The following is a 21,198-nucleotide window of genomic DNA, read 5'->3' on the forward strand; positions in this document are numbered from 1 at the left end:
CAAATACGAGGAATTGCCCGCCACAACGGACTTATAACCTGACGACCCCGCAAAATCTCTGGATCTGGCCTCAAACATCAGTATCCTTCTTGCTAGCAGTCAGCTCAGTTCAAGTCATCAGACAACATGGAGAACTCGCAAAGCTATGACGGTAGCTGCCACTGTGGACAAGTTAAGTTCACGGTGAAGATATCACCACCTATATCGGAGCAGACGGTGATGCAATGCAACTGTAAGGAATAATCAATAATGCAAATGGCTTCTGGTATTTCCTCAAAGACTAATAGAACCATCTCCTCGTAGGCTCAATCTGCCACGTCAACGGTTACTTGATGATTTATCCCAAGACGGCTGATGTCACTTTCCACCACGCCGACGATGCAGTCAAGGTATGCCTCACAAATCAAGATACTTAAGACAGTTCACTTATGATATATGTAGGAATACCGCTTTGCGTCCAAGAACGTCCCACATTACTTTTGCACCAACTGTGGTACCAGTGTCTACGGTAAAGCTGAGATACCGGAGAAGCGACACATTATGGCTGTCAACGTATGGCTTCTTGATCCCCAGTACGAATTCTTGACCAGACTGCTAATTGATTCATGATAGGTCCGAACTTTGTCCGGCGTCGACCTCAAGACCCTGAAGATCCACGAGCATGATGGAAGAGGTGAAACAAAGATCTAGAAGAATTCTAGGCCGAAATCCGAGGACGGCATATTTGAAATGAGACAGAAAGTATACAGAATGAACAAGCCTTCATGGGAAAACTATCTTGATGGTTTTGCTCTGCCTAACGGTTAAGACGTTGTTTTATAGACAGCTAAACCGATCGGCAGATCTGGACGGCTTTGCCGACACTAAGTAGCCACTAAAACCGAATGAGCAGGTACGCTGTCACCTTGCATTCACGAAAGGGAGGTTTCTGCAGACGCCACGAACCTAAGTAACCAGCGAAAGTACTTTTTGTTGCATCGTTGTTGTTAGCTTATGAGCATGCTTCTGGTCGGGATGACGAATTGAGGGGTCTGGGGCCACAACGAGAAGGTCTGAAAGAGTACCCCATGAAAACTGATACGGACCTGATGAAGAAACAATAAAGGTTTCGAGTGCAAAGGTTCATATTATGCATTGAATTTCAAAACATCCTACTTGATTGATCAAATCCTCAAGCTTGGATGTTTGTTTATGTTCCGGCCCGGCCTGAAGTCCAAGTAAGCTCCACCCACTATCCGATACGGGACTTGCGTACCTTGGCCCAGCTGTCATGGTTAAACTGTGGAAACAGATGTCGTGATGCATGGCATCTGTCCTTATCGACCTATCGCATGGGGACGTCAAGAGGTTTAGCGCATATATTCGAGTTGTAGCGCGAGAAACGTGGGTTGTTGCCCAGTCCCTACCCCATATGACGTGCTTAAAACTGCCGATGAAGCAAGAAACATCAACTAATTCGACGTCGCATCCATAAAGGAGGAGAATAAGTATATATAGACTTGGAAAATCCGACCTCAATGCGAAATCCACAAGCATTCCGCAGTTTTCTGCTGTATCTTGATTTTGTCTGGAAACTATCTCCAGAGTATCTTCTGGCAAGGGTCCGCTTATCACACACCTCACTGTGTGTCCCTGCCATAAAGATGACTTCTTGGGACGACAAGGAGAAGACAGCCCGTACGGTGGCTCAGTCCGCTTCAGGGTCGGACGAATATGTCATTCGAGAGGGAAGCACAGAATACACGGCCGCTGAAGGCTTGAACTCTTCGACAGTGACATATCAAGATGCGAGCGGTGCACCTGTGGAGACAGCCTCGCCTCTGGGATACTCGGTTGATGTCCTAGTGGGATTCTGTTTGAATATCAATCAAATGGTCGGAACTGGTATTTTCTCAACGCGTGAGTGGACCTGACCCTGTCTTCCATTTCCTTGGCTTCTTCGTATACTAATTCAGACCCAAGCGGCTACAATCCTCAAGGGAGTTGGATCAGTAGGGCTCACTATGGTCTACTGGTTTATTGGATACTTGATTGCCCAGTGTAGTCAGACTTTATACCTCGAGTACACGGCCTACTTTCCCAGCAGATCAGGATCCGAGGTTGTCTACTTGGAGCAAGCATACCTAAAGCCGAAGTACCTGTTTCCGACGGTCTTCGCAATGAAGCATGTTATATTCTCTTTTGCTAGCAGCAACGCGATCGTTTTCGCACAGTATGTCTTCGCTATCGGGGGAATATCATATACGCCTTGGCAGTTGAAGGGAGTTGCCGTTGCGGCCTACACGCTTGCATTCATTGGTTAGTGATGATTCCGGGGTCCATGGAGAGTTAACGCGCTAAGAGAGAAACAGTGGTTGGCTCCAATACCAAATGGTCGTTGAGGTTTGTTGTTTGGTTTGGTATCGTCAAAATTTTGACCTTAGTGATGTACGCTGTCCCCATCCCCTCAAATGAACACAGTAATGATTGAATCAACCGTGCTGATATTTTCTTGTCCGCCTAGGATTTCAATCGCCGGACTGGTCGTTCTGGGTGGTCATACAAGAGTGGCAGACCCTATGGCAAATTGGCGAGATCCATGGAGAGGCACAGAAGGCGCTAGTGCCTACGGTGCCACAAACGCCGTGATCAAGCTGATCTTCTCCTACGCCGGCTACCAAAATGCCTTTAGTGTTGCAAATGAGATAAAGGTTTGAATCAACCCTTTTTCTGAAGCCTTTTTGGCTGTGATACTAACAGGTACAAAATAGAACCCCGTGAAAAAGCTTCGCTGGAGTGCTCCCCTGTCCCTTATCATCGTTGCCATCCTATATATCCTGGTCAACGTCGCTTATTTCTCTGCGGCATCGAGGGAAGAGATCCTGGCTTCCAAGCAGATCGCAGCGAGTATTTTCTTCCAGAGAGTATTTGGTACAACCAAGGCTGCTCGTGCTCTGAGTGTCCTTATTGTCATCAGTGCCTTCGGAAACTTGATCGCAGTGATGGTAGCTAACTCTCGTATGCTCCGAGAAACAGGAAGGTTAGTTGCCAGCTCGTCTATTCCCCGTCATTGGTTCTCTCCATGCCACTCTAGTACACGATGATCTGACTATTCCTCTTCCTCTAGACAAGGCCTTCTTCCATGGCCCAAGTTCTGGACATCGACGAAGCCCTTCGGGACCCCGCTTGGTCCTTACACTCTACAATGGGCACTTACAGTTATCATGATCATCGGCCCACCAGCTGGAGATGCCTTTAATTTCGGTTCGTGATCTTGCCATAACCCACCTTTTGGAAGACTGTCTAACACTCACAACCAAACAGTCGTCGACCTCGCCGTCTACCCATCTAACATCTTCAACTTCCTAATCGCCATCGGCTTGTTGCTCCTCCGACACCGTCGTAAGGCCCTGGGCCTACCACCCCCAGAATTCAAAGCATGGGGCGTCGCCATCGGATTTGCTCTTTTGGCGAATACCTATATGCTTATTGCGCCATGGTATCCTCCTACCGGAGGCGCAAATGGCGGCGATGTCAGTTTCTGGTATGGAACGTACTTGGCGGTTAGCATTGGGTTGTAAGTGATCCCCTCATCCTCCCATCAATTCTGTCTGGTTTATCTTTTCTTTTTCTTTTTCGGCCGCTGATTATTTGGTTTCTAGGTTGTCCCTCTGTGTTATCTACTATTACTTCTGGATTAATTTGATTCCTCGCTGGAGGGGGTACGAGCATAGACAAACTATTGTCAAGTACGATGATGGAGCTGTTACGCATAAGATTGTCAGGGTGCCGAAGGCTGATTTGGTCGCTTGGGATGAGCAACATGATGCTGCTGGTCACCTCCGGAATCGGGTAGCGCACTAAGGGGTATTGGTTCCATATCGTGGGGAAGCTGAGAGGAGATTTTGAATGACTGTTCCGAATATTTCCACAATCCATAGGTAGTGTTCATGAATGAGGTGTTTCAACAGCACAGCAAAACAGATTTTGAATGCAGAGTCAGAACAGACCATTGGACTTTCGATTTTTCCGGGGCCTCGGCCCTTCCGAAATATCCTCTAGGAAAAAAAGAATACATATTGGCGGGGATCAAGTGAAGCTTCCAAACTTCTTCACCCGCTCCTATTGACCTTGTTTTACTACTAAGAGAAGAAGACTCAGATGTATTCACCGATCCCCGATCCGATAGACGGTGGACCAAAAAGGCATTAAACAATATAAACGTATTAAACATAAATAAGCCAGAAAAACCCGGCAAGCCAACAAGAAGCAAGAGCAGGGAGGGTATCCTGGGTCCTATTACATACAGCGACACGAAGCAACAACAACACGACACGAAACGAGTGAAACAGGATCCAACAAAGGAAATATCATGCGACAACCCCAAACACTGGACGAAAGGGGCGGCACACTGAAATGATGCCAAGCCCACCCAAACACATGTCACTACCGAGCCGCGGGGACTTCTTCAAGTCTACCGCGGCTATTTTCTGACTCGTGGGCTGATGCTGAGGTTTCGGGGTGAGGGGTCGATGATGTGCTGGGAGGATTGGGCGTAGCGCGGCGAGAGAATTGGGCCAGTTCACCGATAAGCCTGCATAGCATTCATTAGCGGACATTCTCCGGAACGTAAGGGGGTGATTCAATAGCGCGACTGCCACGGGGGGAACTAACCTGCGGTGCTCATCGTACCACTCATCGTTCGCGGAGCGGATGTGCTTAAGCTGTTCCTGAATGCTTGCCATCTACGGATGAATATAATTAGTTTTTTTGTACTTAACATTGTTTGGCCTCATCTTCAAGTAAATGGATGAAAATCAGGCAAATCTGAGGAGTAGGACTCCAAACGGGGATTTCCCACCGTTCCCTCAATGGATGAACCAAGGTCCTCACCTTCCGCTGCGGCTGGACCTTTCCCTACAGCTCCATCACTGCCCTCATCTGCCGATGCCCATTGGCTTGCCTCCAGACCGGAAGTGACGCTCTTGTCGTTGTCGGACTTCAGAGCGGCCAGCTCAGCCTCGAGCTCGCGTACGCGCTTGCGGCTGGCAGAAATGTTGTTGTCAACCTCACCGAGTTGGTTAAGAAGTTGCATGTTCTTGTCGATCTGGTCGTGGAAGTCTTGTTCACCAGCGGCGAGCTTTTCTTCCATGGTCTTATTATAAACCCGAGTCTCCTCCAGCTCCTGGCAGGTGGCAGTGTGCTTTTCCTTCAGAGAAGCAATCTCCTGCTGGGCCAGAGCGAGTTCCTTCTGAATAGACTCCAACTGAGACTGGCTACCACTGGCCGCGGCAGTGGCCGACCTTTGAAGCTCCTCCACCTGGGCGACGGCGGCCTGGTGCTTGTCAGAGAGAGCTGCGTGCTCAGCTTGGATGCGAGAAAGCTCCGAGGTGTGCTTCTCCTGTAGCTCCCGGGAAGTGCTGGCAGCTGATTCCTGAACTGCGGCGTGGGCCTCCACGGCATTAGCCAGCTTGTGCTCAAGCTCGGCGATGGTAACCTTCAAGCTGTCAAGAGCCGAGGTATCCTGGGCGGCAGCATTGGCCATGGCGAGTTGCTCGTTGACGTTAGCAAGGACAAGATCGTGGGACTTCTGAAGTTCCTTGAGCTTGGCCTTGTTTGATGATTCAAGCTGCTCCCTGAGACCGGAGATCTTTGCCTCCTGAAGAGTCAGGAGTTCCTCAATGGCCTTTCCATGCTCGGCATCGGCATCGGCGGCCTTGGAAGCCTGGGAAGCCTCAAGCTCAGCTTGGAACTTAGACTTGGTCTCCTCGAAACCCTTCTGGAGCTCAGCGAGTTCCTTGGCGTGAGTTTCCTTGTCAGCCAAGCTGGAGGCTTGCAAAGCCTTGAGTTCAGCCTGGAGCTTAGCCTTGGTCTGTTCTGACTGGTTCTGCAGCTCAGAGAGTTGCAGCTCCCGAGATTCAGTGTGAGAAGCGATCTCTGCAGAGTGGCGTTCCAGGGTGGACTTCAGCTCAGCCTGCAGAGACTCAACCTGGGAAGCGTGGCTTGACTCAAGATCGCGGTTCTTGGCAAACAACTCATCATGCTTCTGCTGGATTTCGCTCAATGCGCTGCTGTGAGATCCTGAAGCTTCCAGTTGAATGCGTTCAAGCTCGGCAGCGTGTTCGGCCTTCAAGGTCTCAATATTCTCTGAATGCCTGTCAGAAGTGGCAGCAGTCAATGACTTGTGCTCCTCCAGGAGGCGGGTAGCCTCCGCAGCCTTTTCCTCCAAGTCCTTCAGCTTAGTCTCCTGCTCCTTCAGCAGCGTTTCCTGCTTAACTTCCTTGGACTTGGCCTCGCTCTCGAGGTTCTTCAGGTTGTGGTACAGCTCCTCAGCCTCGGCCTGCTTGCTTTGCATATCCTGCTGCAGGGCCTTGATCTCACTGGTGGTGGTCGCCAGCTGGGTCTCCAGGGTTTCAACCTTGTGGTGGAGATCGTCAATCTCATGGACGGCATCCTCCTGAGCAGCGGCCTTGCCCTCCTCCAAGGCATGGCGGGTTTCCTCGAGGGCCTTCTCAGAAGCTTCAAGCTTCTCCTGAAGTGCCTTCAGCTCAGTATCATGGGCTGTCTTTAATTCAGAGACTGCACGGGCCTGTTCTTCCTGAGCGGCCGACTTAGCAGCCTCGAGCGAATCGCGAAGCTCCTGAAGCTGTTGAGAGTGCTTGGAGCCAGTTGATTCGGCAGCAGCCTTGGCAACAGTGAGCTCTTCGGCATGGGAGGCCAACTGGGAGCTCAAAGCGGTTTCATGCTCAGCCTTCAAAGCAGCGATCGCGGCTTCATGCGTGGATTCTAGGTCCTTCACCTGGACAGCATGCTCGGTGGTAGCACCCTCACGCGAGGACTCGAGTTCTCCCTGGAGCGTCTCGATAGCCTGCTTGAGCTCAGTGATTTCCTTCTCCTTCTCCGCGAGAGAAGCAGTGGTCTCTTCCGAGCTCTGTTGAGTGGCGGATTCAGCCTCAGCAAGCTTGGCCTCGAGCGAGGTAATCTGGCTCTGCAGCTCCTTCGCAGCCTCCTTCTCGGCGTTGATCTCTTCCTCCTTGGTATCGGACAGCTTCTGAAGCGCAGCCTTGAGCTCATTCATCACTTGGTCGCGCCCTTGCAGCTCTCTCTGAAGACTGTCAATAGCCATGGCCTTTTCCTCTTCTAAAGAGGCCTTCTGGGATTCAAGGTCGGCCTTGAGCGTGGTGATCTGCTCCTCAAACGCGGCAGAGGCAGCCTTGTGCTCTGCGACGTCGTCTTCGAGGTTCTTCTCAAGCTCCTCCAGCTGAGCCTTGAGGCTCTCATTCAGCTTGGATAGCGTATCAAGTTCCTCAGCACCATCGGCGCCAGGGGATTGCTTAGCCTCCTCAAGGTCTTTTTGGAACTTCTCTTCAGTAACCGCGCGCTGAGCCTCAGCCTCCTCCAGGCGTGTCTGTAGAGATTGAAGCGCCTCAGCATGACCCGAAGTCAGCTTCTCAAGCTCTGCAGCGTGCTCTGCGCGAATAGCTTCAGTAGCATCGCTATTTTTAGTGGTCTCTTCTCCCGCGATGGAAAGCTGGCTCAACTTCTCATTGACGGTTTCGAGCTCGGCCTTGAGACTGGCAACGTTCTCCTCACTCTCTGACAGCTTCGTCTGCAGAGCCTGCAGCTTCTCAGCGCTCTCAGAGCTTCGGGCAACGGTGCCACCTACGGTGCTCAAACGCTTTTTCGGATCAGTGGCTGATGAGGCCACACTCCGTGTGGCAGTAGTCGAAGAAGTCGGGCGAGTCGCGGTCCGGCTTGGGGTGGTGGAAGGGATCGACCGAGTCGAAGATGTGGTCGAGGAAGTCAGCTTACCAACGGGCTTGCTTGCGGAAGTAGAAGTGGCGGTGCGAGAAGTGGTGGAAGGAACGGGCTTTCTCTCCAATGCGGAGCCGGCGACGCTGGATCGGCGGTCGAGAGTAGAGGATGACTTCAATGGAGCCCGAGTGGAGGAGGTGCCGGCCATAGACATGCGCTTGGCAGTTCCCGAGACACCACGCTTCTCATCTCCGGAGGTGGTAATGGACCGAGGCTTCTCGTCTGCAGAGCTGCTGATCGACGGACGAGACCGATGAGAAGCAGTAGTAGAAGTGCTCAGCGGTCTGCGGGTAGCAGTGGTGCCAGTCGTGGGCCGGGTTGGGGGCTTGTTCAACGTGCTCGAAGTAGTGCTCGTCCGAGTGGTCGAAGTTGGGGTCTTGGACGCGGCGGAGGACGAGGTAGGGCGTTTGGTCGCAGTTGTAGAGCTCGAGACTGGGCGCTTAGTCGTCGTCGCAGTGCTGGTGGTGGACTTGGCCGGGGAAGCGGGGGTGTTCTCCTTGGATGCCTCGGGGCTGGATTTGCCGATATCTTCGCTGCCCGACAGCACCGTCGAGTCCATGGGGATCGGGGTCGCTGGTGGTGCCACCTCGATATCCACGTCGGAGTGAATTGGCGCAGGCTCTCCTGTCGATGCCATATTGATCAATAGATATATTGTAGAGAAGGTGTAGAATTAAGCCGGGGAAGTCGTAAAAACGGGCGGTGTCAACTCTACAGCACAGGGACCTAGACAGGAAGAAGTTGATTAGCATTTGCTGTTAGAAAGAAAAGGCTAAGAGCGAGTCCTGGTAATGATCATCACGAAGTGGATTATCTGGGCCCCAGTCAAAATGGCGACCGGGATCATGCATCTCAGAGCTATACGGGGTAGTCAAGCATTGCAGCTCAAGCTCCGAAGCTCGGTTCAACCACGAAATCAAGACGCCGTCCTCCAGCAGCCATTGCCCTTCCAAAATGAAGAAACACAGTCAAATGCAATTATGAAAAATGCCCATTTGACAAGCCAAAAGCTCAGAAAGCGGCATGCCCAACAGCAGAGGTCGATAGGCAAGCATGGTACTCACTCGTGTAGATTTGATCTGGAAGCTTTCAGGGGCTTCGTTCAACGGGAGAATAAATAGGGTCGATTCTCAGTTCGATCCTGACAATCGACCAGAAATTGGGACCGCCAGAGGAGAACAAAATACAAAAGGCTCGAACTGCGCAAAGTAGGGCTTGTTGGCGACGTACGTTCGAGGTGAAAAAGGAGAAAGCGGGAAAAGTGAAAGCGGTGTCGATGAAGGAGGAGGGGGGGGATCGTCGTTGCTCCATGCGCTCGCGCTTGGTCTCTTAACTAACCACCTTGGGGGACCGAGGACCGTGCAGAGGTTCTTTTTTAGGCTTCTGGTTAGGATCAGGCATTCAATCGTTTATACACGTGTAGAGGCATTTCTATGATGGCGCTTCCCTTGCTTTTCTCAAGGGCATAGGGTCTTAGCCTTCTATCCTAAAAGTGGCGCCCAACGAGTTAGCCGATCATTCCATATTGGGCTTTTCAACCTCAGTTTCAGCTGATGTAGCTCGACTATGAAGAATGTTCTTGGGAATATCATCATTCTTGATATCGAAAGACTACTTAACGCGTTCTGATCCCCATACTGGGCCCCTGAACGAGATGCGACACGCGTGGCCCCTTTTTGTTGACCAAAACAATCGAATCCACGGTTCACTCCAGTCACGCCCGAACCCGAACCGGCCGAACCGAACAGCGTGGTAAACGGAACAGTGGAAGCTACTAAGCATAGTAGGTGATCATGAAACGAATTTTCAAGTTGATAGGATCGCTAGAGGGTATAACTATGCAAAATGATACAAAATGATCGCCAGAAAAAAATGGCGATGTCCAATATCCAAATACCAACGCCCATAGATCGATCTACCTAATCAAACGGGCCCAGCTCGTCCAATTTAGCTTTAAGATCCCGGCAGGTTCGCCGTCGTAAACGATGTCCATAGTGACTCATAACCAACGGAATCGGATTGCCATATGCTGCTTTGGGGTTAGTTCGACTATGCTAAGACTGGGATTAGAGGGAGGAGACGACTGACCGGAGAATCGTCGTACCCCATTGCGGAGGGCATCCTCTTCATCCAAAGTCCATGGGCGTTGTGACGGGGGTATATCATAATCGGGCACTTGAGTCCATTGTGTGGAGATAGTATCATCTTGTGTATAAGACATACCACCCTGGGTGGCTAGTGATGGACGAGAGCTGGAAGTCCTACTTGCACTTAAGTCGCCCATACCCAGAGACTTGATGATGCGCTTCAAGGGGAGAATAAGAGCCTTTGATTTCGCCTTGGTTCCCCTCAAGTAGGAAGTCTGCCTATAGTTAGAGATCTGCGTGCAAATCCACAGCAGAAGCTCCAGTATTCCCTCAAACTGGTCATATGCTGGTAAACCCAACATCTTATGGGCTCTGTAGCCAAAGGTAACAAGAGTGATCATAGGGCCCACCACGTGTGCCTCGAACTGATTGAGCATCTCGGCACCTTCACTAGTCTCTTCCGGAGCCTCCTCAGCTGCGTACTCGAAGATTCGCGTGGCTTCGGTACGGACGGCCTCTCTGAGATTCCTCAGCTCCGTCCTTGCTTCTGAGGTCAAGGTAGAGCTGTTGATAATGTCGTAGTAAAGCTGTCGCATTTCCGTGACCTCGGAGTTGGCTCCTTTGAGGTACTCTGGGATGGGCTTGATTGCAAATTGTCGCAACTCTCGCTTGCTAGCACGAAGAATTTCCCATAGTGCACCCTGGGGGGATGACTCAATCTCCTGCGCAAGCCATCGGCTCAGGTCTTGCAGTTCATTTTTGCGAGCGCGCTCTGGATGTGATGATTCATCGACAGCAGGCTCGTCTTCCACGCGCTGCTCAACGAATAGTTCATTCAGAGGCTCATCGGTGGCATCGGCTGGTACAGCGTCGGCAACGTCGGCAGCTTCAAGTTGCTGAGCCCTTTGCCGCTCACCGTCCGATTCTTCCCACACATACGCTTCCTCTTCTGGGTCACTCTCCTCAATTTCAGACGCAGACGACACGAATAGGCCACTATCAGGTGTGTCTCCATTTCTCTGTTTAACGCCCCTCCGATTATCGATCAAAACCTGAATATCGTCGGATTTGGGTACTTTTTGATATGAGGTTGGTCGATCCTCATCAGAACTGGTAGAGCTATCGTCGTTGGATTCATCAGGGACATCGTCCGAATCTTCCGGCCAAAGATTCACGCGATTAGGCAGAGGGTCCTCTTCTTCGAGACCATCTCCCTCGTGAACCTCTTCATACTGGCTCGCCTCCTCCTCGCTTCCATCTTCCGCCCTCAGATTTTCATCCTGTTCAGAATATTGTTCTCTATTGGAATCATCCCGGGGTTCTGAGGTATCACCCGCTTCGTCGCGTTCGGAAGGCGACGCGGGAGGCTCGTCTTCAAGCGTAGAAGCAGCTTTGAGCGGCGAAAGGTCAACTTCACGGCTTCGTAATTGTCTCATTAGAGGTTCACTCCGAGGTGGTGTGATTTTGCGTTTATTGGGCGGTGTCACGGGGATCTCGAAGAGGTCTGGTCTCGCGTCTCGGGGTGCCGGAGGTGGAGTTGACGCGCCGTGTATGGTATTTCGTCTTGATGGCGAGCCGCTCAAGCCACTGATCGCATTGAAGATATTCACAGAGTCAACGGTGGAGTTGCGTAGCTTCCGCTTCCTGAGGGGCGCCATCCCTGCAAGAAGCAAGGCGCCTGTCAGGGGGCCGCGGGGAAGGGTGTCAGATAATGGTGGTGGTGGTGTTGGAGTGCGCCTGAAGAGAAAGCTCGAGTGGAGATCTGCCTCCTGCACGCGGCGTCATCCCGCCTTAGGACCAAGTTCTTTCCCCTCCACTCGCCTGCTGCTCCCCGCATTCATTTTTCCTAAACTTCACACTTCCAATCAGCCAAGATGAATCCCGATGGCAGGGCGATCCGTGTCCTGGCGGTGCTGGACCCTTCAGAGCCACACACTTTTGTCGAGCCTGCGAAGAAGATCCATGAGTCGCAAGATGTATCTGCCTTTCTCACCTCGAAAGCTTACTCAGGAATTATGACTTTCATTCTGCAGCTAAACCGAGCAATGTTTCCTGCAAAACTTCCCGATGGAACTATTCAAACTTGGCCCCTGGGCTCAGACGCCGTACAATTCTCCGCGCCCATCCGCCAGTTACAACGACTGCTGTCGAAGCTTGAGGACATCGTACAAGAGGTTCCGCCAGACACTGGACCCCGGAGATTTGGAAATATCAGCTTTAGAAGATGGCACGAGGTATTGGCTAGCCGGGCATCTGATTTGCTGAGAGAATGCTTGCCGGCAGAGCTTTTGGATAGGCGTTCGCCTACCGGCCAGGGAGTCACCGCAGAAGCAGAGCTCAAGGCATACTTCCTTGGTAGCTGGGGCAGCGGACAAAGGCTAGACTATGGAACAGGCCATGAATTGAGCTTCCTGGCTTTCCTGGGTGCGATCTGGAAACTCAACGGGTTTCCACAGTCTGAGTTCGGAGTAGAGGAGAGAGCTCTTGTTCTCGGAGTAATTGAGCCGTGAGTATCTAATGCAGAAGACGCCCGAGATCCTCGCATCTTCTAACAAATAATTTAGGTATTTGGAGCTTGTCAGATTAATTATCAAGACATATACTCTTGAGCCAGCGGGCTCCCACGGTGTCTGGGGTCTCGACGACCACTCCTTTATCCCATATGTATTTGGCTCGGCACAATTGTCCCCAGCCATCGATGCCACCAATCTCACGCCAGAGGAAGGCTCGCTACCAGATGCACCTGACCCAAGCGGAATTATGAAGCCGGTCATTGTGGAACGTGAAAGGAGATTAAACCTCTATTTCTCGGCAATTGGGTTCATCTACGATGTGAAGAGGGGTCCATTCTGGGAGCACAGCCCGATGTTGTATGACATCTCTGGAATTCGAGCTGGTTGGGGCAAGATCAACAAAGTAAGTTCTCCTATTTTCATATTTCTGTCCCCTCTTTTGCTCTATAATATCGAGGAGGTTTCTGACAATGCCTCCAGGGAATGGTCAAAATGTACAACGCAGAGGTTTTATCAAAGTTCCCTGTGGTCCAGCATTTCCCATTCGGATCCCTCTTCAGCTTCGACCGTGACCCTAATGCTGTCATGCCTCCAACAACTGTTCATACGACATCTGGCCCTCAGGGACGACCTGTCGTACCAGATGCAGGTCCACCATCAACCTCCACAGCTCGACCCAGTGCAGATGCCGGGACCAAAGCTCCCTGGGCTACAGGGGGATCCAGCACTCGCGCGCCTCCGCCTATGGGAGCAACGGCAGCACCATGGGCGACTGGAAGATCAAGTGAGCCAACGGATGCACCTCCAGCACTCCCTGATACTTCACGTCTACCGCCAGGGCCAATGGCTCCTACTAGAGCTCCGTGGGCGAGCGCGCAGCCTCCACCGCCACCACCAGGAGGTGAAGGGCCTACGAAAGCCCCTTGGGCGAAATGAAATTGAAGTTACATTAGATAGGAAATGATACCCAATTTAGATCAGATGTGGTTCACTAAAATGGCATTTGCGATGAACATGCGGCGTTGCATGTCTTCCTGAGACTCAAACAGATCCGAACGCCTTCCCGGGGTATCAAAGTAAAACCAATCACAATGCGCAAAGACCCCAGCCGTTACTCCGTTACTCCGTGTCAGAATCATAATCCACCAATGCTCGTGCAGCCGGTACAACCTGTGCAGGCGCAACGTCGCTGTCAGTGGTCGCTGGGGGCGAGACCGGGCTGCCCTCTGTGTCGGTCGAGTCCTTGACCTGAGTGTTCATCACATTCTTCGAAGCGGTCCGAGGTACCAGCTTCGTAGAAAGCTTCTTCCCCTTGACAGCAGGCTTCCAGATGTCTGGTCCATCTCCCAGATCCTTGAGGAAAGGATCCTTTGCAGCGCGTGTGTTTTGCCGCAGCTCATTTCGGAAATTCGCCTTGCGCTGCTCGATCATCTCAGCTTCACGGGCTCTCCGGGACATCGGACGCTCCTTGCCGCGGTTCTCACTGCTCCGAGAGCGTTTTGGGTCCACAGTCTCAAACATTGGTCGGACTCGAGTTGCGCGGGCAGCCTCCTTTGCGGCGGTAGACTGATCATCACCAAAATCCACCATGCCTGCTCGCTGACGATCCTCCTCCGTCTCATCGACCAGATCAATGCCCAGACTCATTTTCTCCTGCAAAGCCTCGCGATTGGCCTCCAGTTTCTCCAGTCCCTTCCGCTCTCCGCGAAAGGTGCGGCGCAATCGCTTGGAATTCTCGTAGGGATCCTCCCAATCCCGATCCTGCCGCTTCTGCAACTCCAGAATGCGACTCGATTCGGTCTGAGCGCGCTGCTTGTCCTCCAATTTGCCCTCGAGCTTAGCAAACGGGTCTTTCTCGGCGGGATCCTGCGTGTGGCCGCGAATGAGAATCTCCCCGGGCTGCAGCTCTTTGTCTTCCCCGGTATCGCGTTTGCGTGCACCTTCGACGACCACATAGGCGGTATTTTTCGGGTCGGTGTGAATCTCAATCCAGCCTTCACATGTGGTGTGTTTCATCCGAAAGCTGTAGATGGGGGTCGAGTAGTAATTGCCGATTTTCTTTTTCTCAGCGTTGAAGCGAACGCCCTGTCCGATTATGGTCTCGTTTGGTTTGCAGTTAGTGCACCATATGGCGAAGGGCATCTCAAACCGGACGATGAGGGCACCTGTCGTGTGGAGGTGGCGGGCGCGCGCGCCGAGGGGGTGTTTGCCGGCGAGCTTGTTTGCAGAGGTGACACCCTCTTGGTCCGGAGGGACATATCTGGAGATTGTGTTAGTCGTGATCATGATTCTGGAATTCCGTGGGATTCTGCAACGAACCGTCCCATATCTGGCGAACCATGTCAGCACTTACTCTCAGAGAAATCGCGGGGCAACGACGACTTACTGAACCCTTGCATATTGATAGGTGTTGGCCCTCAGGCCCAAGTCTTCCTGTACACTCTGCCTGAAGTCGTATCAGGGGGGATTGTTGAAGCTGTTGACAAGATTAGATGTTCCAACAACGGCCGAGATGTGAAGCCAAAGCTTCCAAGGCGGTGAATTATTCGACTGCCGGATGGCGCCGGACTTAACGGGCTTAACGCTAGGCCTACTCATACTCTTGGTGCACGGACCACCAGTTACCAGAAGATATGCACTCTGGAGATTGTAAAGCTGTTAAACTACTTTGCATCTGATGGAGACAGCAATGGTGATTCGAATCCAACAAAGACAACCGTTACTTCAACAAAGCGCCACCATTCGACTCAATAACAGATCCAGTCACAAACTCGTCCTTCATGAGGTAGATATAACTCTCCGCCAAATCCTCCGGCTTTCCAACAGTCCCAGTCGTCGAACTATCCCGGAATATCTTCAACATTCCCTCGAGCTGTTCTTCAGGAAACATGCTGAATAATTCCGTCTTGACGGCACCTGGGTGCACCACATTCACCCGAATGGGCTTCAGGTCCAATGCAAGACCACGAGCAAGGCCGGTGATTGCGCTACAGATAGCTGTAGCCATGGTCCAGCCCGGGGCCGGTTTCTCGCCTCGCATGCCGCCAGTAACAGTGAAAGAGCTGGATGGTGAGCTCTCAACGTACTTAGGAATGAACTTGGCCATCATCGCCGGTGCGATGTAGCGGACGGTCATGCCGCTGTAGATAGCTTCAGGCGTGAGCTCGGCGAGCTTAGGGAGATTGAGAGCATCGCCTGCAGTCGTAGCGATGTGATTCAGCTTGATACTACCGCCGTCTGTAGCAGCCTCAAAGAGCTGTTCGAGGTTGGTGTCCAGGTTGGCAGCATCCGAGAGGTCGCAGACGTGGGTGGTGATGGTCTGCTTCTCAAATTCAGCCGGGTAGGCTTCCTTGAGCCGGGAAACTGTCTTGTCGAGCTTGTCCTCGTTGGAACTCGAAATCACTAAGTTGGCACCATGCTCAAAGGCTGCCTCGGCAACGGCAAAGCCAATTCCAGAGGTGGCCCCCAGAATCAAAACACGTTGGTTGGCGAGCTTGTTGGTATACTTTGGTGCCATTGCGCTGTTTGGGTTTGGGACTATACCAATGACTTCAGAAGAAGAGATTGGTAAATTTTCAGATGGTTGTAGTTTTTCTAATTCGAATCAAGGCCCATTTATAATATGAGTTTTTACGCGGTGTTCTACTTCAACCGGAGATAAAGTCGAGATGCAAGAATATTAACTCCGGGCGAATCATGACATTGGATTAGGCCATCTACTGGACGCTTGAATCCACAATAAAGCTTTCTGAACGGTTGAATTAATAATCTACAGCCTCGTCGGACCCAAGATATCTAATGTCTGGTTAATGCTGTTGCAGCGAGAGGTAACTCCACTTTTTTCGTCCGTTGCTCCGTCGGACCAACATTCTCCCAATGCTAACTTCGGCTCGTATCACATCACAGTCTATGAAAGTTACTATTGATTTACCTTAGCATCCCAACATGCCTAGATAGTATTGAAGCACCCCGCAGTCTTGGTGATGTAAGGTGTTATCATGGAAGGCTGGGCTTTCTTTGAAGATGCCCCATTATTGACAGAATTGATTAACGCTAGGCCTAAACACCCCATTTTGACGCACATTTTCATCATCTGATGAGCATTGCATAACGGAGAATAGAGTACCGAGGGTAGCCTATGAGTAGTATACACATTTATGCAGCATTACGCCAGAATGAACGGTCTGATCCACATTGCATAACGGAAAATAAAGCCCCGGGAATAATCTGTATAGTATACGCATTGAATTGTACATTCAAAAACAAGAATGACAACAAGAAGACTTTAGATCAATCCAATCCAGACAACCATGACCAAGCTCCATAGACCTAGCAACCCAATTGATTGCCTCGCAACGGAAGCTCCGCCTATCTTGGTGGGCTGTTTGGTTGTTCCAGCCGTAGATGTTGATGTAGGGTTTGAAGCCCCTGTTGGCGGATATACCCCGTTGCATCCTCCCGAACCCGTAGCCTTCTGATTATCTCCTGCACTGCACGTAGACCGTCTTGGATCGACACACTCGGTGATTAACCCGTTAATCAATATAGTTGCTTCGGGAACAGCTTTGCTATTCAGGTACACGTCGCAGCGTGAAGTGGTCACGGCTTGACCACCGAGATTGGTACTGATTGTTGAGACGTAGGTGGTGACATACGCCGCGAGACTTGAATCAGTCGCCTGTGCAGTCAGACTATTGGGAAGCACGACATCGATAGAATCAGTATAGGTAAATGTTGTCTTGGTGCATGATGCGGGATTGCTGAGTGTGACTGGGACATAATAACGAGTGGTGATGGTTGGACTAGCAGTTGTAGATTCCGATGGCGGCGCGAAGAGATAGAAGGCGCTAACGGGCAGGCCTGTAACGTTTGGCAAAATGAGATATTCCGTCGTGACGTTGATTTTGCCATGGTCTAGTTTATTTCCTTGCGCATAATCGGTAGAGTAGGCAGTCGATGTGGATACTGGCGAGACTGTAAGAGGGGCCGTCGTCACAACTGGAGTGATGGTTGTTGTTTTGCCTCCCCATGCTAGAGGTAAGACTGTCTCGGTAGCATAGTATGTGAGCTGCCATGCTGCAGATGACTGCGCCAGCCCAAAGGATAAAAGACAAAGAGGTATAATATGCATCCTGACAAGACAAGTTTTATTCAAAACCAACTTGACCTGCTTAAGTCTGAGGGCCTGGACGTCAGTATTATTAACTAGACTGGAGCGGACGGTCCTCCTCGCTTCAGCTCCATACTACGGGCGCTAATAGTCGGCACGGGTCGTCGCCAAGTCGCCAAGATTTCTTAGTATGAAGAGTAGGATGAGGAATACGAGGTCAAGGATGCAAGATGTAGGGCTAACGCCCAAAGTAGCTCCATTCACCTAGCATGGCTTCACGATGTTGAAAGCTAGGCAAAATACGGAAAAAGACATCTTCCTTTGAGTGTCAGACAGAAGCATGGGATTGGCCACAAGGAAAGACATATCAATCTAGTACATTATTTTGAGCTGCAGGTCCCTTGGCTCCCGAACAAATCATATTGTTCACTTAGAATTTCACACATCTTTATTCACCTGACTGAGAACGATACCCCGAATTGGCGGAAACCATCAGGTCATAACTTGATGGTATGCATCAGGTACTACTGGATCAGCTGATATCTCTTCTATTACTACTACTTAGCTGTCTTCTCTCTATACAAGCTATCTTGCACTTGCTAGGGGAAATTCCTCAGTGTGTTGATTACTGAGATGAATGCCTACAAAGACATTATGCAAGCAACTCAGACGACATATCACAGTATTTGCCGATAGATCACAGCACTGGAATACCGCTTTTGGCAGCCACGAATATATATGGCGAAAACCCAACGCATCAAAGCCTTGCTGAGCTCGAGGACTGTACCCACAATTCATGCACAAAACATATTTTGAGAGAAATTCCAGAAAGATATCACCAAGTGCGGAGAGTGTGGTCAAGAGAACTGCACCCAATGCAAGCGAAAAACACGTTAAGGCAACCACGCGGACGAGACCGCCGAGCTTCCAGGATCGGCACCGAGGAAAAACAGGCAACAATGTGCCCAGTGTGGCAATCTAGCGACTAGTTGTAATCATATGCGGTGAGTTGATCTATGAACAGATTCATTTCAAAGCATTCGGGACTGACTCTGCATTCTTCAGATGTCGCTGTGGCTTTTTGTTCTGTTATGTCTACGGCGAGAAATGGAAACCATGCCAACGTAAGAGATAGCAAAATGACGGAGTTCATCATGAACCTCTTCTTTCGGACACCGTCAGCACTTCCAAGTCAAGCGGACGTTTGTCGGTCCTAGAACGAGAGTATCTTGACTCTACAGTTTGATGCCATTGCAATCTCACTCTCAACGCCATGCCAAGGTTTTCGCGCTCGGGAAATTGTATCTGACCAGTTGGGGTCCCCATGTGCATGATGAGGCCAGGTTCTGTAACCCCGGTCCTAGCCTATTTTTTTTTAGATTACACTGGAAGCGGCTTAGCGGATTGAGATTGAGTCCTAAGCGGCGCACTAACACCAACTCGCGGACCCCTTGACAAGCCTAACCATTAACGTGCAACCAATCACAACAGTATCATGAGCGGCTTAGAAGCAAATCTGACAATGATCAACATCTGGCCCCCAACCAGCTGGCACTTCTTACCAGGCGAATCCCGACTGATAAACATCATCTCGGCAACAATTAGTTGACCTACCCCCTATAATAATTTTAACTTGAGACCATTGATGGTTTTACATTTCACTTGACGCCCTTTTCGTGGTTCATTCCAAAGATTGAACGCGTACTCCTCCCAAGCGATTTCTGATAGCTGCAGTATTCGCAACATTTTTCCGCTTACAGGCTGTGCTACATTGCACCTCGGCCCCCAATTTCTGCCCCATTGACTCGTTACACTTCATCAGCCGTTCTTGCAGCAGGATATGGACGGAATTCAAGTGGTACATCCACAACAGAGAGCTGGAAGAGATGATCCCGGCATTGAAGTTGTGCCCGATTCTGAAAAAGAAGTCAGTCATAACTCGGATCCGATTTATCTTTCTGGTCCACACAGGTCAGATGGTTCGGCAGGGGATGAACTGAAAAATAATCAAACGATATGTGGATTGAAGCGGACGGCCTTCTGGATACTACTTGCTATCGCATTATTGGTGGTCATTGGGGCCGCTGTTGGTGGAGGAGTGGGAGGTTCACTCGCAAACCGCCATACTTCAGAGCCTTCACAAACAATAAGGCAAGTCGTCATGCTCAAACTAGCAAATATTGGACTACTGCTAATATTATGCACTCATCTTTTAGCTCCTCATCTTCCACATCGTCTACATCCTCGACGATATCAACGTCAACAAGTTCCAAATCTACGACGACCCACACTGCATCCACAACTAGTTCCGCTCCTATCACCTCTGGCACGACAGGCATAGCCGCAAATCCTTGCCCCGGCAAGAACTTGACAACGGTCACTGGCTCTGATGGCTCAATCTTCACTCTACTCTGCGCTGTTGACTGGCCAAGAGGAGAGCCGGCTTCATCTGGCAATGGAACAGTTAAAGATCTTACTCGCAGCACTCGTTATACGCTGCAATCTTGCATTGCAGATTGTGTCGATTGGAACAAGGATGATTCCAATGATTCTACATGCAAGGGTATCATTTATACTGCCAACCTGACAGCGGCATACAATGGTGGACAGGATGGTAATTGCTTCCTGAAGAGCACTGTTGGCGTCTACTATCCGAACAGTAATACATCAATGGCTGCAGGGATGTTGGGAGCTTAGAAGGGCAATATTATGATGTGATTTACTGGCTTGTTTGTTATCTCGTTATGCTGATTATCGATACCCATGCATATCAGCTGAGCGTTGCATTTTGTGAACCGACTTTTTGGCCTTTGGAGAACCGCTTTAGCCGTGAGAAAATACTCAATTCTTTCTTAGCTCCGAGCCAGATAATTCGTCCTGATTTAATAGCGAAATTATCTAGGGATTGCTTTTTCTCAAGGCGCAGTTGGGGGGAAGATTAGATCACGTAACTTACTACCTCGAGATGTGGTTGTCATCAAATAGCCGGAATAGCGAGAGGGTTGAACACTTGTGAACGATGTCCTTCTGAACTCCATTTTAATTTTCACTGAAGACCTTGAAGTGTTTGCTACCTATCGTATTACAATAGACAGCGAAATCCTGGAATATTATTCGTGACACGGCTGACCTGCACCCCTTCTTCTGCTGTACGGGATCCCTGCTATGGATATATTCTCTGAAGAGACCTTCAAAAGTTCAAATTGAGCTAGAGGCACGATCGGCCAGAGTAAGGGGAGCATCCCTCCTTCGATCAAGCCTTTCAAGCCCTTCTACCTAAGTAATATAGATTCGGAACTAAATTATGACACGCGGGTCAGATCAATAGTGTTGTGCGCGAGGAGATTGAATATCTCCACTAGCGGACAATTTTCTTTTTCCTTTCTCCCAACTCCATGGTAAAAATGGCGATCGTGCCTGGTTACCGGTGACATTAGGCCCTGCCTCAAGTGGCATCCCCACAGCGGTACCCTTCAAAACTTACCAAAGATCGATCCACCGAGGCGCGGTGCCTTGACAGATTGCATCATCGTTTGTTCGAAAGTCTGATTTCAAGTAGCGGTCGCTCGTGGACCTGGCGATCGGCGATCGATCGCGCGATCGACCCAACCATCAAGATTGCAAGAGAGCAGATCTCATCCTCGTTGAACAATGTCAAAAACAGTTCATTCGCCTACCCCCTCTGAACGACCGT

General features: G+C 50.6%; 9 protein-coding genes across 9 annotated transcripts; 4 read left to right on the top strand and 5 right to left on the bottom strand.

The window, feature by feature from the left end:
• Positions 1-126: 126 nt before the first annotated feature.
• Positions 127-690, top strand: N7473_003075 (GFA family protein; the record flags this gene model as incomplete). Its single annotated transcript, XM_057149015.1, has 4 exons — positions 127-232; positions 304-389; positions 442-552; positions 613-690. The coding sequence occupies 4 exons, from the start codon at positions 127-129 to the stop codon at positions 688-690; spliced, it is 381 nt and encodes a 126-aa protein (XP_057012669.1).
• Positions 691-1,643: 953 nt separating this feature from the next.
• On the top strand, positions 1,644-3,843 carry N7473_003076 (uncharacterized protein; the record flags this gene model as incomplete). The annotated part of the gene is made up of 8 exons (XM_057149016.1): positions 1,644-1,899; positions 1,963-2,298; positions 2,352-2,427; positions 2,504-2,690; positions 2,751-3,019; positions 3,107-3,243; positions 3,304-3,556; positions 3,642-3,843. The coding sequence occupies 8 exons, from the start codon at positions 1,644-1,646 to the stop codon at positions 3,841-3,843; spliced, it is 1,716 nt and encodes a 571-aa protein (XP_057012670.1).
• Positions 3,844-4,425: 582 nt separating this feature from the next.
• Positions 4,426-8,431, bottom strand: N7473_003077 (M protein repeat protein; the record flags this gene model as incomplete). The annotated part of the gene is made up of 3 exons (XM_057149017.1): positions 4,426-4,573; positions 4,654-4,724; positions 4,841-8,431. The coding sequence occupies 3 exons, from the start codon at positions 8,429-8,431 to the stop codon at positions 4,426-4,428; spliced, it is 3,810 nt and encodes a 1,269-aa protein (XP_057012671.1).
• Positions 8,432-9,713: 1,282 nt separating this feature from the next.
• On the bottom strand, positions 9,714-11,539 carry N7473_003078 (uncharacterized protein; the record flags this gene model as incomplete). Its single annotated transcript, XM_057149018.1, has 2 exons — positions 9,714-9,823; positions 9,883-11,539. The coding sequence occupies 2 exons, from the start codon at positions 11,537-11,539 to the stop codon at positions 9,714-9,716; spliced, it is 1,767 nt and encodes a 588-aa protein (XP_057012672.1).
• Positions 11,540-11,755: 216 nt separating this feature from the next.
• N7473_003079 (serine/threonine-protein phosphatase 2A activator) lies at positions 11,756-13,330 on the top strand (the record flags this gene model as incomplete). The annotated part of the gene is made up of 3 exons (XM_057149019.1): positions 11,756-12,387; positions 12,446-12,797; positions 12,875-13,330. 3 exons carry the CDS (start codon positions 11,756-11,758, stop codon positions 13,328-13,330), a joined length of 1,440 nt encoding a protein of 479 aa, XP_057012673.1.
• A 183-nt stretch (positions 13,331-13,513) lies between these two features.
• On the bottom strand, positions 13,514-14,793 carry N7473_003080 (Saf4/Yju2 family protein; the record flags this gene model as incomplete). The annotated part of the gene is made up of 3 exons (XM_057149020.1): positions 13,514-14,654; positions 14,714-14,723; positions 14,781-14,793. 3 exons carry the CDS (start codon positions 14,791-14,793, stop codon positions 13,514-13,516), a joined length of 1,164 nt encoding a protein of 387 aa, XP_057012674.1.
• A 320-nt stretch (positions 14,794-15,113) lies between these two features.
• On the bottom strand, positions 15,114-15,911 carry N7473_003081 (oxidoreductase, short chain dehydrogenase/reductase family; the record flags this gene model as incomplete). The annotated part of the gene is made up of 1 exon (XM_057149021.1): positions 15,114-15,911. One exon carries the CDS (start codon positions 15,909-15,911, stop codon positions 15,114-15,116), a length of 798 nt encoding a protein of 265 aa, XP_057012675.1.
• A 768-nt stretch (positions 15,912-16,679) lies between these two features.
• Positions 16,680-17,525, bottom strand: N7473_003082 (uncharacterized protein; the record flags this gene model as incomplete). Its single annotated transcript, XM_057149022.1, has 1 exon — positions 16,680-17,525. One exon carries the CDS (start codon positions 17,523-17,525, stop codon positions 16,680-16,682), a length of 846 nt encoding a protein of 281 aa, XP_057012676.1.
• Positions 17,526-19,703: 2,178 nt separating this feature from the next.
• N7473_003083 (uncharacterized protein) lies at positions 19,704-20,201 on the top strand (the record flags this gene model as incomplete). Its single annotated transcript, XM_057149023.1, has 1 exon — positions 19,704-20,201. One exon carries the CDS (start codon positions 19,704-19,706, stop codon positions 20,199-20,201), a length of 498 nt encoding a protein of 165 aa, XP_057012677.1.
• Between the last annotated feature and the right edge of the window lie 997 nt (positions 20,202-21,198).

The sequence above is a fragment of the Penicillium subrubescens genome (assembly GCF_028828155.1).
Source record: "Penicillium subrubescens strain IBT 31985 chromosome Unknown utg000002l_segment0_segment0, whole genome shotgun sequence".
NCBI classification, from domain to species: domain Eukaryota; kingdom Fungi; phylum Ascomycota; class Eurotiomycetes; order Eurotiales; family Aspergillaceae; genus Penicillium; species Penicillium subrubescens.